The 14,159-nt window shown below is 37.8% G+C and overlaps 1 protein-coding gene across 1 annotated transcript in view; it reads left to right on the top strand.

Moving 5' to 3' along the window:
* The window catches only part of LOC308273144 (low-density lipoprotein receptor-related protein 2-like), a gene marked incomplete at both ends in the record, with an annotated part of 57,848 nt that overhangs the window by 40,330 nt on the left and 3,359 nt on the right, over positions 1–14,159 (top strand). The window contains 9 exons of the mRNA XM_080710244.1: positions 45–209; positions 485–685; positions 1,667–2,216; positions 2,619–2,744; positions 4,422–4,536; positions 6,163–6,389; positions 8,651–9,128; positions 10,791–10,899; positions 12,295–12,357. Coding sequence (XP_080566370.1) covers positions 45–209; positions 485–685; positions 1,667–2,216; positions 2,619–2,744; positions 4,422–4,536; positions 6,163–6,389; positions 8,651–9,128; positions 10,791–10,899; positions 12,295–12,357 — 2,034 coding nt within the window. The remainder of the gene's footprint in view (positions 1–44; positions 210–484; positions 686–1,666; positions 2,217–2,618; positions 2,745–4,421; positions 4,537–6,162; positions 6,390–8,650; positions 9,129–10,790; positions 10,900–12,294; positions 12,358–14,159) is intronic.

The following is a 14,159-nucleotide window of genomic DNA, read 5'->3' as shown; positions in this document are numbered from 1 at the left end:
CTTGGCTAAAAGTCACCCAAGGAAGGTTACCTTCACCATTTTAGAGGTTGCAGCTAACACAAATCAAGAGCCCCTTTTCCGTGGCTGTGTTTGAAGATGAAGTCTTCTGGTCTGAGATGAAGACAAGAAGAGTACAGCGTGTGGGAAAAGTGTCAGGAAAGAACAGGACTGTCCTTATCAAGCGCTCTGGACGACCCTCTGGACTCAAGGTACATAATATGCTCTTTAAAAAAATATCTCCTTAGTACTCCCTGAAAAGCCTGTATATGTGAGCTTCCTACATGTCAGCTTTAGAGACAAGCATCTATAATGAATAAAATTTGGGGTGAGGGCTTAGTAGGAGAATGTGTACTTAGCATACTCAAAATCCTGGATTCGATCCCCAGCACTACAAGAAAAAGGAAAAAAAGAAAAGAAAATGTATTCCCTTCTTGTTTTTTGAGGATTCAAGAATACCTAGTGGCTTCTAGCTGTTTTATTCCAGATAATGCATGAAGTGTTACAGCCCAGGTCTCCTAACCCTTGTCTGGACTCCGGGTGTTCTCACTTGTGCCTTCTAAGCCCACGAGCCAAGGGAAGTTGTCGCTGCCCTGTTGACCTCCTGCTTGCGGATGATGGACTCAGCTGTGTCCCACTCAAGGAGTCTGCATTTTTGCTCCTTGTTTTGCCCACACTTGTAATGCAGGTACCACTCTCAAGTTTCCTTGGCATGTCTATGTTTTGCTGCAGACTTTGAGTATTTGAATTCTTCACATATAGTGTTATAAGTGGTATGAACTTTTTTCCTTGGAATATTCTTCAAATAAACCTTACATTTTAGGATTCCCTGTCTACTGGGTGCCTTCATGACAAAAATAAAGTAACTTGACCATAATTAAAGAGTTATCATGGCCAAAGTAAAGTTTCTTGAAATCATTCAACAAAAACCATACTACTTATATTTCCTTGGTAAATGTTTAGTACAGTAGAACACAGTGAAGTAAGGGATTAGAGACTGTGTTTGCCTTTGTTTAGTTGTCCAAAAACCAAGCTGATGATACAGAGTAACTCCAGACGCAAGCCACTCACTGGGTTCTGGGACAGTGTTTAATTTACACTAATGTGGGTCAGGATTAAGCCTTGTTTACTCTATCTAGAGCCTTTTTTCTCTGCCAAAGCAAGGAATATAAAGTTTACATTCCTGCTTCCCTCACTGGAATGGCTGCATGGGTATCAAATATAAGAAAAAGATACAGGAAACCTAGAATCCAAAGGTAACTCATTTGGAAGAAGTACTGTGGTGTGAGGAAATTTGTCTTAAATCATAGGGGGATAAAAGTTAATAAGAAGCAAGTCACACTTAATTTCTACCATCCAGAGGACTTGGCATTCTAAACTGACAAACCAAATTTTGGGGTGGAAATTTCATCTCAGTTACAGAAAGAAATTAATTATAGAGCTTCATTTAAGGAGGAGTGCTTTCAATGGAGAAGAAAATCTTTAAAACACATGGATTCTAGAAATTTTCTGCTTTTGACACTCCAAAAAGGAAGAAAAATAGCTGCTTTCTGATTTCAGATGATAGAATATCTAAAATCTGAACTTAAGTATCCTAACATTAATCCAAAATTGAGATAAAGAATTAGATTAGACTTAACTAATACCACCCATCTATTTTTTTTCATAGATCTATCTGAAAAATCTCAAAGCTTTATCAAGACAAACAACTTTTCCAGAACATAGAATACTTCCCTTCACCAATGTGAACCAGCTTGCATCAATGGATTATCTTGTCCAGGAAAAAGCCCTCTACCTTTCAGAGCTGAATAATGGTGATATCAGACTGCTGAGGCTTAAAGAATTTGGGACACTTTCTTGGAGAAAAATAATATCTGTGAAGGGGACTGTGATTGACCTTGCTGTAGATTGGCTGAGTGGAAACATATATTGGATTGACAGTGTAAATCCCCACATCAATGTAGGTTCCTCAACAGGCCAGTATCCCATTGTCTTGCTCAGTGAAAATCTTTACTGCCCAATCTCTGTAGTGCTCCACCCACCTACTGCCATCATGTGCTTTGTAGACCTGGGCCCCATGGAGGAGGGGAGACACAGCTCCAGCATCGAATGTGCCTCTATGGATGGCAGCAGCAGAACGGTACTATGGCGGGAGTCCCAGGTGCCCGTGGGTCTGGCCTTTTCAGATTCAGGGACCCGACTGTACTGGGCTGATACTGGTAAGTAATTGCCATCTACACAATAAACATGAGCCTGAGGGACCTTGAGTCTGAGTTAAATAGTGAAACTATGCTCTTTGGTTGTCAGCCCTAATTTCAAATAGCTTTTATATTTGCATTTGCATTTTCTTCCAACACAATATAAGCAAACATAGTCATAGTAGCATACGATGGCCCACAGAGTCATGCAGCTGCCCCTTTGTAAAGGAATTGATTGGGAAGTTAAGAAATATGTATCAGCAAATCTTTGTGCATCACTGTTAGAAAGGATGAAGCAGAAATGGCTGCAGAGAATGTGTGGTAGAAGTGTCCTGGGAGGGAGGGGCAGCACAAGACACCAGGAGTTCCTGGAATAGTAGAACTCTTTGGGCTGATTGAAGCTAACTGAACCTCTCTTCCTAGGGACAGGACTCATAGAAAGTATTCAACAAGATGGTTCTAGACACAGAGTCAACCGCAGAGGGATTCAGGGCCTTGACCTCTTCACCTGCGGTCAAGGTGTTATGTTGTGGACAACAGTTGATGATGGTGGGTTTTGGTTTTATATCTCAGTTTCTGTGATATGAATTTACCCCTGGATAGCCAGTGTATCTGCTACTGCTTAGCTCTAACTCATAGCAGTCTATTTCTTTTGGAGGAATAACTAACCTGAAATAGGTAACAGTATTTCTGTGGCATGGAGGGAGTATTTACTTATTTGGTTCTTCTTTATCTGAATAAGCTTAGTCTGTTTCTTCCGGAAACTTCTGGCATTGATATGAGGCTCTCTTCTTTTGAGGACACCATGGTTGTATTAGCTTTCTGTCACTGTGATAAAATACCTAAGATAACCAATTTATAGGGAGAAAATGTTTATTTTGGTTCATGATTTCATAGGTTTCAGTCCATTGGCTCTATTTCCTTGGGTCCTATGGTGAGATCATACATCATGGCAGGAACATGTAGTGGAGGAATTTGTTCATTTCATGGATGGTATAAAGCAAAAATAAGAAGAGGGAACAGGGTGATCTAGCCCCTAATCATCTAACTTTCTTCCACTAGGCTCTGCCTCCTAAAGGTGCCACCACTTACCAATAGTGCCATAGGCTGGAAACCAAGCCTTCAACTCAGGGCCTTTGGGAAATATTTATCAAACCATAGAAGTAGTATAGTGCAGAGAGAACTGGACCAAGAATTGGAACTAGCAAGTATGTCTGCTCTGTCAGTTAGTAGCCATACCTATAAAATGAGGATAGTACCTATCTTAGTTGATTAAGTACACATAAAAGTACTAAGTGAATTATAGAGCATTCTAACATGGAATTTCTAGTATTTCAAAGAGACTGTCCTAAATAATATTTTATTTTGTTTGGGTATGTTATTGTATATTTCTATGTACAGATGTCTGACCATTGTCCAGACTTGATAATCTTTTTGTGTGTATGTGTGGTAATGGGGATGGAACCAGGAGCATTCTACCTTTGAGCTACATCCCCACCCTATTTTTTATTCTTTATTTTGAAACAGGGTCTCACTGAGTTGTAAATGGCCTCACTAAGTAGCTGAGGCTGTGATTGAACGGCAATCCTCCCGTTTCAGCCTCCCAGGATTACAAGCGCTGGGGTTACAAGCATGCACCACCACGCCCGGCTTGATAATCTTAAAATAAAGATTTAAGTTTAAAATAAATCTATCTAATTATGTTTTCAAATGCCAGGCCATTGGCCAATTGGGCTGGCCACATCAGAATTGCAAAAAGAGTTGTCAGATCCTATTCCAGGTATACTACTTGATATCAGTATATGGTGAGACATTTGCCATGTATTTTAAGATTCCCTGATCACTCTTGTTGAAGATAACCAATTTCCAGAAGTGGTGTTTCAGAATACCATTTAAAATCTTTACTCCTTAATTCCATGGACTACATTTAAATGTCACATAACCTCATACTCTATTGGGACATCTATGAATATTCTGGTCATAACTTATTAACATATGATTTATTTTGGAGGAAAGTATCTAATGCTTTTTATTTTTCTTGGAGTTTCTTCTCAGAAATAGGATTTAGAAAAATATGTGTCTCTTTTGTAAAACTATTATTATTACTCAACTGGAGTTTGGGGAGATGGGTGACAGGATTCTTACTGAGCAATTTCATTGTCCAGGAAGCTGTCTTAAGACAAAATTTTGTTTTTGTTAATGATTATTCACTGGCTTTTGTTTTAGCCCAGATCACTAAAGTTTGGTACAGCAAAATGGAAGTGTCAGAAAACCGGTGGTTCCAAGTAGACCAGAAGATTGTGGACTTAAAAGTTTATAGCAAATTTAGTCAGCAGGGTAGGTAAACTTCCAATGACTATGATCACAGTGCCGTCTACTAAATTTCCCCATGGAGAGGATACTCCACTATGCAATATCACTTGGGTTCTATTTTAAGTTACACTGTTGTAAACTGAATTACAAGAATAATAGTATAATTGAAATACCATTCTACCATTAAAAGTTGGATCTAGTCTTCATTCTACTAATTGTCACTAGTATCTACTTCTGATCTTAATTGATCTTTGAAATATCATCTTGGAGATGTTAAGATGTTTTTCTCTACTATCTTCATAGACGCAATTGGAATAGCTAACTTAGTGTTTGGGACAGTGATGGTGGATTTAATAAAGTAACGATAAATGAAATCTGTTCCTAGTTTGGACTGATGTAAATGAATATGAGTTCAATTCATTAACCATACATACCACTATAAGATACCTTGGTCTTTGGGTTTTGTTTTGTTTGTTTGTTTTGGTTTTGGTGCTGGGAATTGAACCCAGGGGTATTCTACCTCTGAGCTATACTCCCAGCATTTTATAATTTTTGTTTTGAAACAATATCTTGCTAAATTGCTGAATCTGGCTTCAAACCTGTTATATTCCTGTTTCAGTTTTCCAAGTACTAGGAATAGTGATGCTCCACTGTTTTGCTTCTGAAAGCTAAACTTCATGAAATGGTATTAGCCATGCTTGGACTCCTGAAGTCTTGGCTTGGTGGGAAGAACCAGAGTGATAAATGGTCACTCAGGTGATGTGTTGCTTAGCTCTTAGAACTAGAAGAAGAGTGCTTGTAACCTTGATGTAGGCTTTTTTCCCTGCACCCATACATACTACTCCACAATTCTGGAACTTTTCACAAGGTAAAAACTTCACTCAGAGTTTAAGCTTCAGATACAAGCCTTGAGGAACAGTGGTGAGCTATAAATGGCTGACTGATCAGATTCTCAGGGAAAACAGATACTACAGCATATATATATATATATATATATATATATATATATATATATATATATATATATATATATATATATATATATATATATGCTCCTGGAAACCCTTCTACCTTCAGGCTACCTTCCCAGACCCATATTATATTTTTACTTGGAAACAGGGTCTCTTAAGCCAGTGAGGCTGGCTTCGAACCTGCGTGATCTTCCTGTCTCTGCCTCCCAAGCGTGGGGATTACGAGCGCACACCACCATTCATATTTTTAATGAAAGAATTTTATTACAAAAGTATTTCTGGCTATGATGTTGAATGTTTGGTGTGAAGAGAATTCAATAGAGTCTTGAATGAATGACAGGTCTCTAATTTTTCTCAAGCCATCCCCTTGTCTTAACTTCTGAAGCCATCCTTATCTATAAAGAAGAATCACCAACTTCTCATAACCTAGTTGACTAAAAGAAATTAAATTTAGGTGTAGGGCTATAGCTCAGAGGTAGAGTGCTTGCATAGCACACACAAGGCCCCGGATTCAATTCCCAGTATCTTCCTCTGACAAAAAATTAAACTGAAGAGCTATCTAATCTGGGAAAACATCTGGGTCCTATAGCTGACAATATGTTTGCAAAAATTTTGCAGAAGACTTTTCTGAAGCCTAATCTAACTTAATATATTTTGGGGATATGGTGGGGGTCCACAGGTAGTAACAACTGTTCAAAGGACAATGGAGGATGTAGCCATATCTGTTTACCAAATCCTGAGGGAAAGACTTGCAAGTGTCCCAGTGGGTACTACTTGGCTGATGCTAACACATGTGTTGAAGCTGTCAGATGTTCTGCACCATTTTGTAAGGATGGTGAGAAATGCATTTCCCTGGAGCAAGTTTGTGATGGTCATGCTGACTGTCTGGATGGATCAGATGAAATGGACTGTGAGTTATTTCTGTCTATAATCTCTTATGCACTAGAGTGCATGACTGTTTGAAATATAGAATTCTGTGATGATCCTCAAGATTTTATATTCAAAATTATTTCCTTGTTATCATTGAATTCTTGAAAATTTTGAACAATATAAAATTTCTGTCTATGAGCAATTGGATATAGATTATTTGGGATTCCTTGTGGAAAGCAAATATGCTTTCTGATTTGGTTGTTGGACAGGCAATATGATAGTGAGTACCAAAAGGCTAGTCTGCTTGTATGTTGTCTAAATGGACACTTATTTAATCTAGGATTGATTCAGTTCCTTCAAATAGGTGACATAAATATCCATAGTCTAGGAGAGGGAGGTTGGCAAACTATTGGACCTGTCTCGGTTTCCCACTTAACAGCTTTTCAACTTCTAGGTTTGTTAGGAATACAAGAAAATGCACATAAATCTATTAGACCAGTATTCAATACTGTTATCTTAGTACTTCAATACTATCTCTAGATGTCTATCATGGAAGTACACAGCCAAATAGTGTCTTCATAAAAAGGAGTTGCCATGGCCAGTCTGCTGAGTGAACATAATACCTAATTCTGCTCTGTGCCCACCTTCAAATTCTATAGCTACTGTTCCAGTGGTAACTAAGTCTCATAAGCTACAGAACTAAAGAGAGAGTGGGAACACTACTGGAACCGTTCATCATCAGTAAAGAAAAGGATTTGAAAAGGGAATCTTAGAGTGAAGTGTTCTCATCTAAATTCACTTCTTCCTAAACCCTGACTAGCTGGATGACCAGTTATTATCCCTAGTCTCTTTTTCTTAAATATGAAAGAAAGTGAATTTTGATTCCCAGAGTTGATTCTACAGTCTAGCAAATAAAGATGGTTTTGTGGAAGCCCTGGGTTGTAGTGACTGAGGGAGCGAAGGGGCCAATGAGCAGGAAATTTGTTACCTTTACCATGTAGATTTACAACTAAACCAGAACCCAGGTGCAGTGGTGCATGCTTGTAATCCCAATACTTGGAAGGCTGAGACAGGAGGATCACAGGTTAGCAGCCAGCCTCAGCTACTTAGTGAGGCCCTTTTGAAACTTAGTGAGAACCTGTTTCAAAATAAGGAATAAAATAAAAATAGGGCTGAGGATGTAGCTTGGAGGTATAATTTTCCTGGATTCAATCCCCAGTATGGAAAAAAAAAACAAACAACTAAGCCAGGAGGGTAATATACTTACACTTGTTTCCCTATTTCTGATGGCCTAGGCCAAAGCGTTGGCTCTGCTCCTTAATAATCAGTTTACCCTGATTTGGGGCAAGAAGAGACAAGGGTAGTTGGTGTATAAAGTCAGGCTGGCTTCCTCTGGATATACCCTACCATCAGGACCCTAAACTGCCAAAATTTAGAAATACTCCTGAGATTCCAACTTAAGGCAGAGGCATAAAGAGTTATATTGCTGATACTGTGTCTTTAGTGTTCACATAAGGAATAATACTTGTTCCAACAATAGTGAAGATTATGGTGAAATACCTTAATCATAAACTTATTTTTGCATTTGTCTCTGTTTACAAGTACCCTATAACCCACATCTTGCCTAATATGTGTAGCTTTTACCTCTTCTACCAATTCTGGTTTCACATCTGTAACTTGTAGATCTTGCTAAATCTATTTACTTGGATTCAAAACATTAAAATAATTACAGGACCAAGCTTTATCTGAAAAATCTTTCTAATCTAAATATTTGCTACTTTGACTTTACCACACCAATCCTCAAAGACTATCTTTGTAACTTATGAAACCTCTGGCTAAAACTGAACATACCATCATATTGAAATAGATTTTTATAGTAAATAATATATAGTGTTCTAAAATCAAACAATTTAAATGCCCTAATACATATCAGTATGTGTGCATATGTATATGCTTTTAATGGTTTTGTTCAAAAGTAATAGTAGGAATTATGATTTCATAAATTCAGACTTACCTGGTTAAGATCATTAGAATTCTTGTCCTGAAATGATTCTTAACTAATATACATAAATATATATAAATATACATACATGTTAGTGTATATATTAATATAGTAATATATAGATATATAGTGTGGATATATTAGTGTATATTAGTATGTATACATATTAGTGTATATTATATGTATATATGAGTATATATTATATGTATGTATATATACACACACTCATATATACATATACTATATACATATATATGTATATATAATCTACCCACATCACATACCAATTGTGTTTATAGGTACTAATCCAGGTAAAATCCAATCAACATCAATACCTAAGAATCCAGAGGCTGGAAAACAGTTGACTTTGAAAGCTTCCCAACCTCTCCAGTCTACTCAGTTTCCCACACCTGGATATTCAGGCCAAGAAAGGATGAAATATCCTGTTGGAAAACCACTAACAACTCTTCTGCCTGCTAGAGAGAGAGAGACCCCAGAAACCAAGGAAAGAGGAGAGTCTGTTGGGCCCAAGGACTCACAGAATGCACAGCAGGTGCCCTGTAGCAGCACTTTCTGTAATGGGAGGGGAAGCTGCACAATGGAAGGAGGGCTGAGAAAATGTCACTGCCGAGTGGAATATGGGGGTGAGCTGTGTGAAAGGGCAGCTCGTGGACCCACCCCTTCCTACACAGCATTCAGCATAACTGTCACCTCATCCGTGGTTCTGGTAGCACTGGGAGTATTTGTACATTTCAGAAGAAAACGTGCATTGAAAAGGTAAGTGACAGCCAGGCATGGGCGTGCATACCTGTAATTCTAGTACTTGAGAGGCTGAAACAGGAGGGTCATGGGTTTGAAGTCAGCCTTAACAACTTAGTGAGGCTTTCAGCAACTTAGCAAGACCCTGTTTCCAAATGATAATAAAATAAAATAGGTCCAGAGGTGGAGCTTGGAGGTAGCGTGCCCCTGGGTTCAATCTCCAGCACCACTAAATAAATAAATAAATAAATAAATAAATAAATAAATAAATGTGAGTGGCTATTAATACCTTCCTGGGACAGTTGTATTCCAAAGGAGCTTATAAAGTAAGGCTAATGGGGTTGAAGGTATAAATCTACTCTACAGATTTGTCTTTTGAGAAAAGACTTAGGTTATGAAGTAGCCTTGTCTTTGGATGTACTAGGAAAATTGCAATTGTGACCATCTCTTTGAGTAATACCTGAGGCAAGCTTTACTATATAGAGTATGGTACATTTATTCAGGTAAAATCTGATTAACTGTAGTTAGTGGCAGAGTCTGAGAACCTAAGTGAGGAGATTTCCTTTTAATGAGACAGTAAAGTTAGTGCCAATGATTGGAGGAAAAATTTTGTTAGGGGGTGCATTCATTTACTAGAACCACCGTAACACAGTACCAGAGACTGGGCATCATAAACAGCAGAGATTTATTTTCTCATGGTTCTGAAGATGAAACACTAAGATTGAGGCGTCAGCAGGATTGGCTTCTTCTGTGGGGTCTCTCCTTGGCTTCTGGATGGCCAGTTTCTCTTTCACCCTGTGTTTTCACACATCCTCACTCTGTGTGTGTTTGTGTCCTGTTCTCTTCATATAAAGACATCAGTTGTATTAGATTAGGTTTCACTCCAGTGAACTCACTTAAGTACCCCTTTAAAGATCTAGTATTCACATTCTGAGTTAATTGGAGTTAACATATAGACTTAGGGTGTGGGTGTGTGTACACAACTTAGTTTATAATTGGAGATGAAATAAAGACACTCAGAAGTAATTTAAAGCAAAGACACCAGGTTTTGTCCAAAAGCAGCAAAGTTAACGAGGCAAAAAAGAATAATAAAATGATATTTCTGACAATATAAAGAGTACAAAGATATGGTTACAAAAACTGATTAAACATAATGAGAAGGACTATTAAACAGCCTACAGATGAGGAAATATGAAGACAACTAAAGCTTTAAAAGCTCCATTTCCATCCTGTCTTTATTTTACAGACTGAATAAAGGCCAGAAAAATTGGCATGTGTTTGGCCAGGGTAACACTGGTTAATAGCTAATGGGTTACCATTAACCAGAATGGTAATGCTATTTCTGCTACATTCACCTGCTTTGGTGTCAGCTGCAACGTTCCCTCCCTTGGACTCAATTCTTGTTGACTCCAGGCACTTGGGTTCCCTCAGTTGGAAAGCGATAACATTTTTAAAGTAAAGTGTATGTCTAGTAACAAATAATAACTTAATCAAGTATTACCCATTCTAGTTCAGTTGCTTCATTAAATGGGCTTAATGCCCATTGAAATATGGCCTAATTTCTATAACAACAACCTTTGATGGAGGATAAATTGGCCTGTTCTAATCATACCCAATCTAAGCTTCCACCTCCAGGAAGGTATTGAAGTAGAACCTTAATTTAGTTTCTTTGATTTCTAGAACTAGAACAGCAGCATCAAGAAATTTGACCCACAATAAAGAAAATGACCAAGAAGAAGATAATCTAATGAATAATGAGATTTTTGTCAATGAGGCCTATGATGAACAGGTATGCAAAAGAAATCTGAGAAAAATGGATGGTGAGACTTGGTAAATAATGTCTCTTTAAAAAATTCCTAACTGAGTGAAAGTACTTAGTGGTAACTTAGAGGGATTATTGTTATTGGTGAATATTGCTGTTATGTATATCAAACTATTTTTAGTTAACTCTTTTGTGTTTTTACTTTGGCTTAAAGAACTAAAGGTTGGACAAAAATGACACATGGATACAGGAGTAATCAAGACATGTAACTTTGAGTGGATTTCCCTGAAAGGTTCAATCCTATAGTGCCATTGGGCTCTTATTAGTGTTAGTTGGAATTACTTCTAAATCTTAGGGTCCCCTATGGTTTCTTCTGACTTCTGTATGGTTCAACCATCTCTTTTTGCTTTGTTTTAATGTAGTATATATTCTCTAACTTCAATTCTCTTTTCCCACAGGAATTGCTAACGTCTTTACAAATCGACTGACCTTATTAAAAAAAAAAAAAAGAGGGGCAGAAAATATCCCAATAAAAAAAGCTTATACAATTCATTGTGTACTGCTTTAGCTTCCTTAACAGTTTGTGATAAATAGTAATGACTTATAAAAATAACTTTTTTTTTTTTTTGCGGGTCTGGGGATGGAATCCAGAGGCAGTCAACCTCTGAGCTACACCCCCTGCCCAATTTTTTATTCTTTATTTTGAAACAGGGTCTTACTGAATTGCAGAGGGCCTCACTAAGTAGCTGAGGCTGTCTGTGAACCACGATCCTCCAGTCTCAGCCTCCCAAATGCTGGGATTACAAGTGTGCACCACCACGCCAGGCTCAAAATAACTACTTTTTAATTGGAGAAAGTCATCTGATTTTGTTAGTGGGCCTTAGAAAATTGAATATTCTTAGCTATAGTCAGAATTGAGTTTAACCTCCCAGTGGTTTAGGTTGACTCAACCACAAAAATCTTTTGAATCCCAGATGTCTGGCACAGTTCTAGTCAAAAGTTCTGGATTTGAATCTTGGCTATGACACTAACTTAGAGGACTAATTAAATTCATCCTATAAACCTGTTTTCCCTTTTTCCTAGACAGTGATCACTTTGTTTTTTAGGAAAAAGGCCAAGATTCTTCAGAGTAACAAATATTCAAGTGTTAGTTTCCTACCACTCCTTCTCTCTGACAAATTTTACTGCTGAGTTAGTACTTGTTTTTACTTAGAATTTATAAACTTGCTTTTCTTATTAATTCTGAAATTAATACAATAAGTGAATATAGATACAGAATATCAGACACATGATTTCTCTAAAGCTTATTTAAAATAAAGTGGGTGTATACTGTATAGATGTGTGCCAGCCTTCATCTCAACTAGCTCTTGATACTGGGAAAACAGGTACTTGGACTGCTGACACCTCTCCTTGTCGTCTTAGGTTACTACTGTATTCACACCCATGCAAGGAATTGAGGTCATTGAATTTATGATGGGAGAAAGGGTAATAAAGCAGACATATGGTCTAAATTTGGTAGTAGTGATCTTGGTCAAACTACTTAGTTCTGAACTTGTTTCCTCCAGTGCTAAAAAATGGCATTATAAGAACTTACATCATTAGGCCTATTTGAGCATGAAATGAAAATTTGAAAAAGCCTGTACACTGCTTAGCATAGTACCTGAATTCAATAAAATGAGTCTAAATTGTAGTAAACCCAAATTCATTTGGGAAGTTTTTGTTGTTTGGATCTTTTGTAGATTTTTTTTTATAATTAGTGTCTTGCAAAATGAGTTTGGAAAGGCCGCCAAGCATAATGAGGCCTAGGCTTATTACTGTGGGTAATACCTAAAATAAACTGCCTTTCAAGGATGTATAAAGATTTCCAAGATCACCTTGAGCTGAAGAACAAATACCAGGTGAATCACCTTTCCTGCCGAGACTAGGCTGGCTGTGAGAAAGCCCATTTCAACACCACAGTACCCTCAGCCCATCTCATACAGGGGCGAGAGCCAACTCACAGTGAGCTCGGTTCTGGGCCTTCACCTTTTCACATGTACATGAAATGCATTCAAATAACATGAAAGAATCAGGCTCGAAAGCATGAAAAATCAGGTCTAACATCATGACTCCTTTTTCTGGATAGGCTTGAGTTGTTGTCTGCCTTTAAATCTTAAGTCTTCCAGCAGACTTCCAGGGCTGGTGTTCCATGCTCCCGCTCTGCAGCCCACATTTCCAGTCTGGCACCCAGAAACACCTGCCATTTCTTTTTCCTGGGCAAAAGGGAACTAGCTACAAGTACATCTCCTAGTGTATCATGTATCACTCCTCTGTCCCCTGGACTATTTATACCTTCTCTTATCTTTGCTCACTTATGAGTATATGCCTAAATATCATCCCATCTAGTTTACCATATTCTGGTATGCTTTCCCCTTCAAAACTTTATAGAACATACTGAATAGTTTCACTGAAAAGACTTAATATTTTAAATGGATACCCTTTATTTTATATTTAATGATATTTCTAAGCATCCTTATTCCCTGAACTGGTTTTATACTAATATCATAACCTTATATTTTGTTGTGGTTCTTGTGATGGTGGTGGTGGTAGTGGCATATTATCAACTCAAAGAGCCATCTGTTGTGATAATCTGCATGTTACATGTTAATTTCTTAGTTTATCTACACCTAATAGATGTAAATTCTTTTCTTTCAGAGACTCAACTTCTGTAACATGGTGATAGGTTTTGGTTTTCTTCTAAAAAAAGTAAAAAGCTTTAGAAAAATTGATTCAAAGATCCCTGCACAAAGAGCCTTTAATGTCTATCACTAGATAGTAAGAGTTAAACCATAAACTACAAACCTGTTCTCTCTAGGAAACAAACGAAGGAGGGGGTCATGGACAGTAGAAGGGATATACCAAATTCTTACACTTTTAACCCTTGGGAAGGGCTTTGGAATTCAGAGACATTAAAAACTAGAATATGGAGTCCATGACTCTCAGACTGTCTAGTACTATAGGTCAACTAATTTCCCCAGGCTCCATTGTTCAAATATTCTCTTTTCTCAGCCTCATTCAATTCTTAACTGTCACTCTCAGAATATTAGAGAAGCCCTCTCATAATGTCTAATTTAGTCTTCCCAACATTATAGATGAGTAAACAAATCCAGCAAGAACACGGCTAACACTAGAGGCTTATGTCATCAAAGCTGCTCCACTGAAGGACCTTCTTTAACCTCCTTTAGCCCAGCAAGTGGAGGCAGCTCCTTGGGAGTCACTGGCACACATGGTGTTCATGGCAGTTGGGG

This window comes from Muscardinus avellanarius, assembly GCF_963383645.1.
Source record: "Muscardinus avellanarius genome assembly, chromosome: 14".
Taxonomy (NCBI): domain Eukaryota; kingdom Metazoa; phylum Chordata; class Mammalia; order Rodentia; family Gliridae; genus Muscardinus; species Muscardinus avellanarius.
Note: the sequence above shows the minus strand (reverse complement) of the source record. Positions and strands in the feature narration are given on the sequence as shown.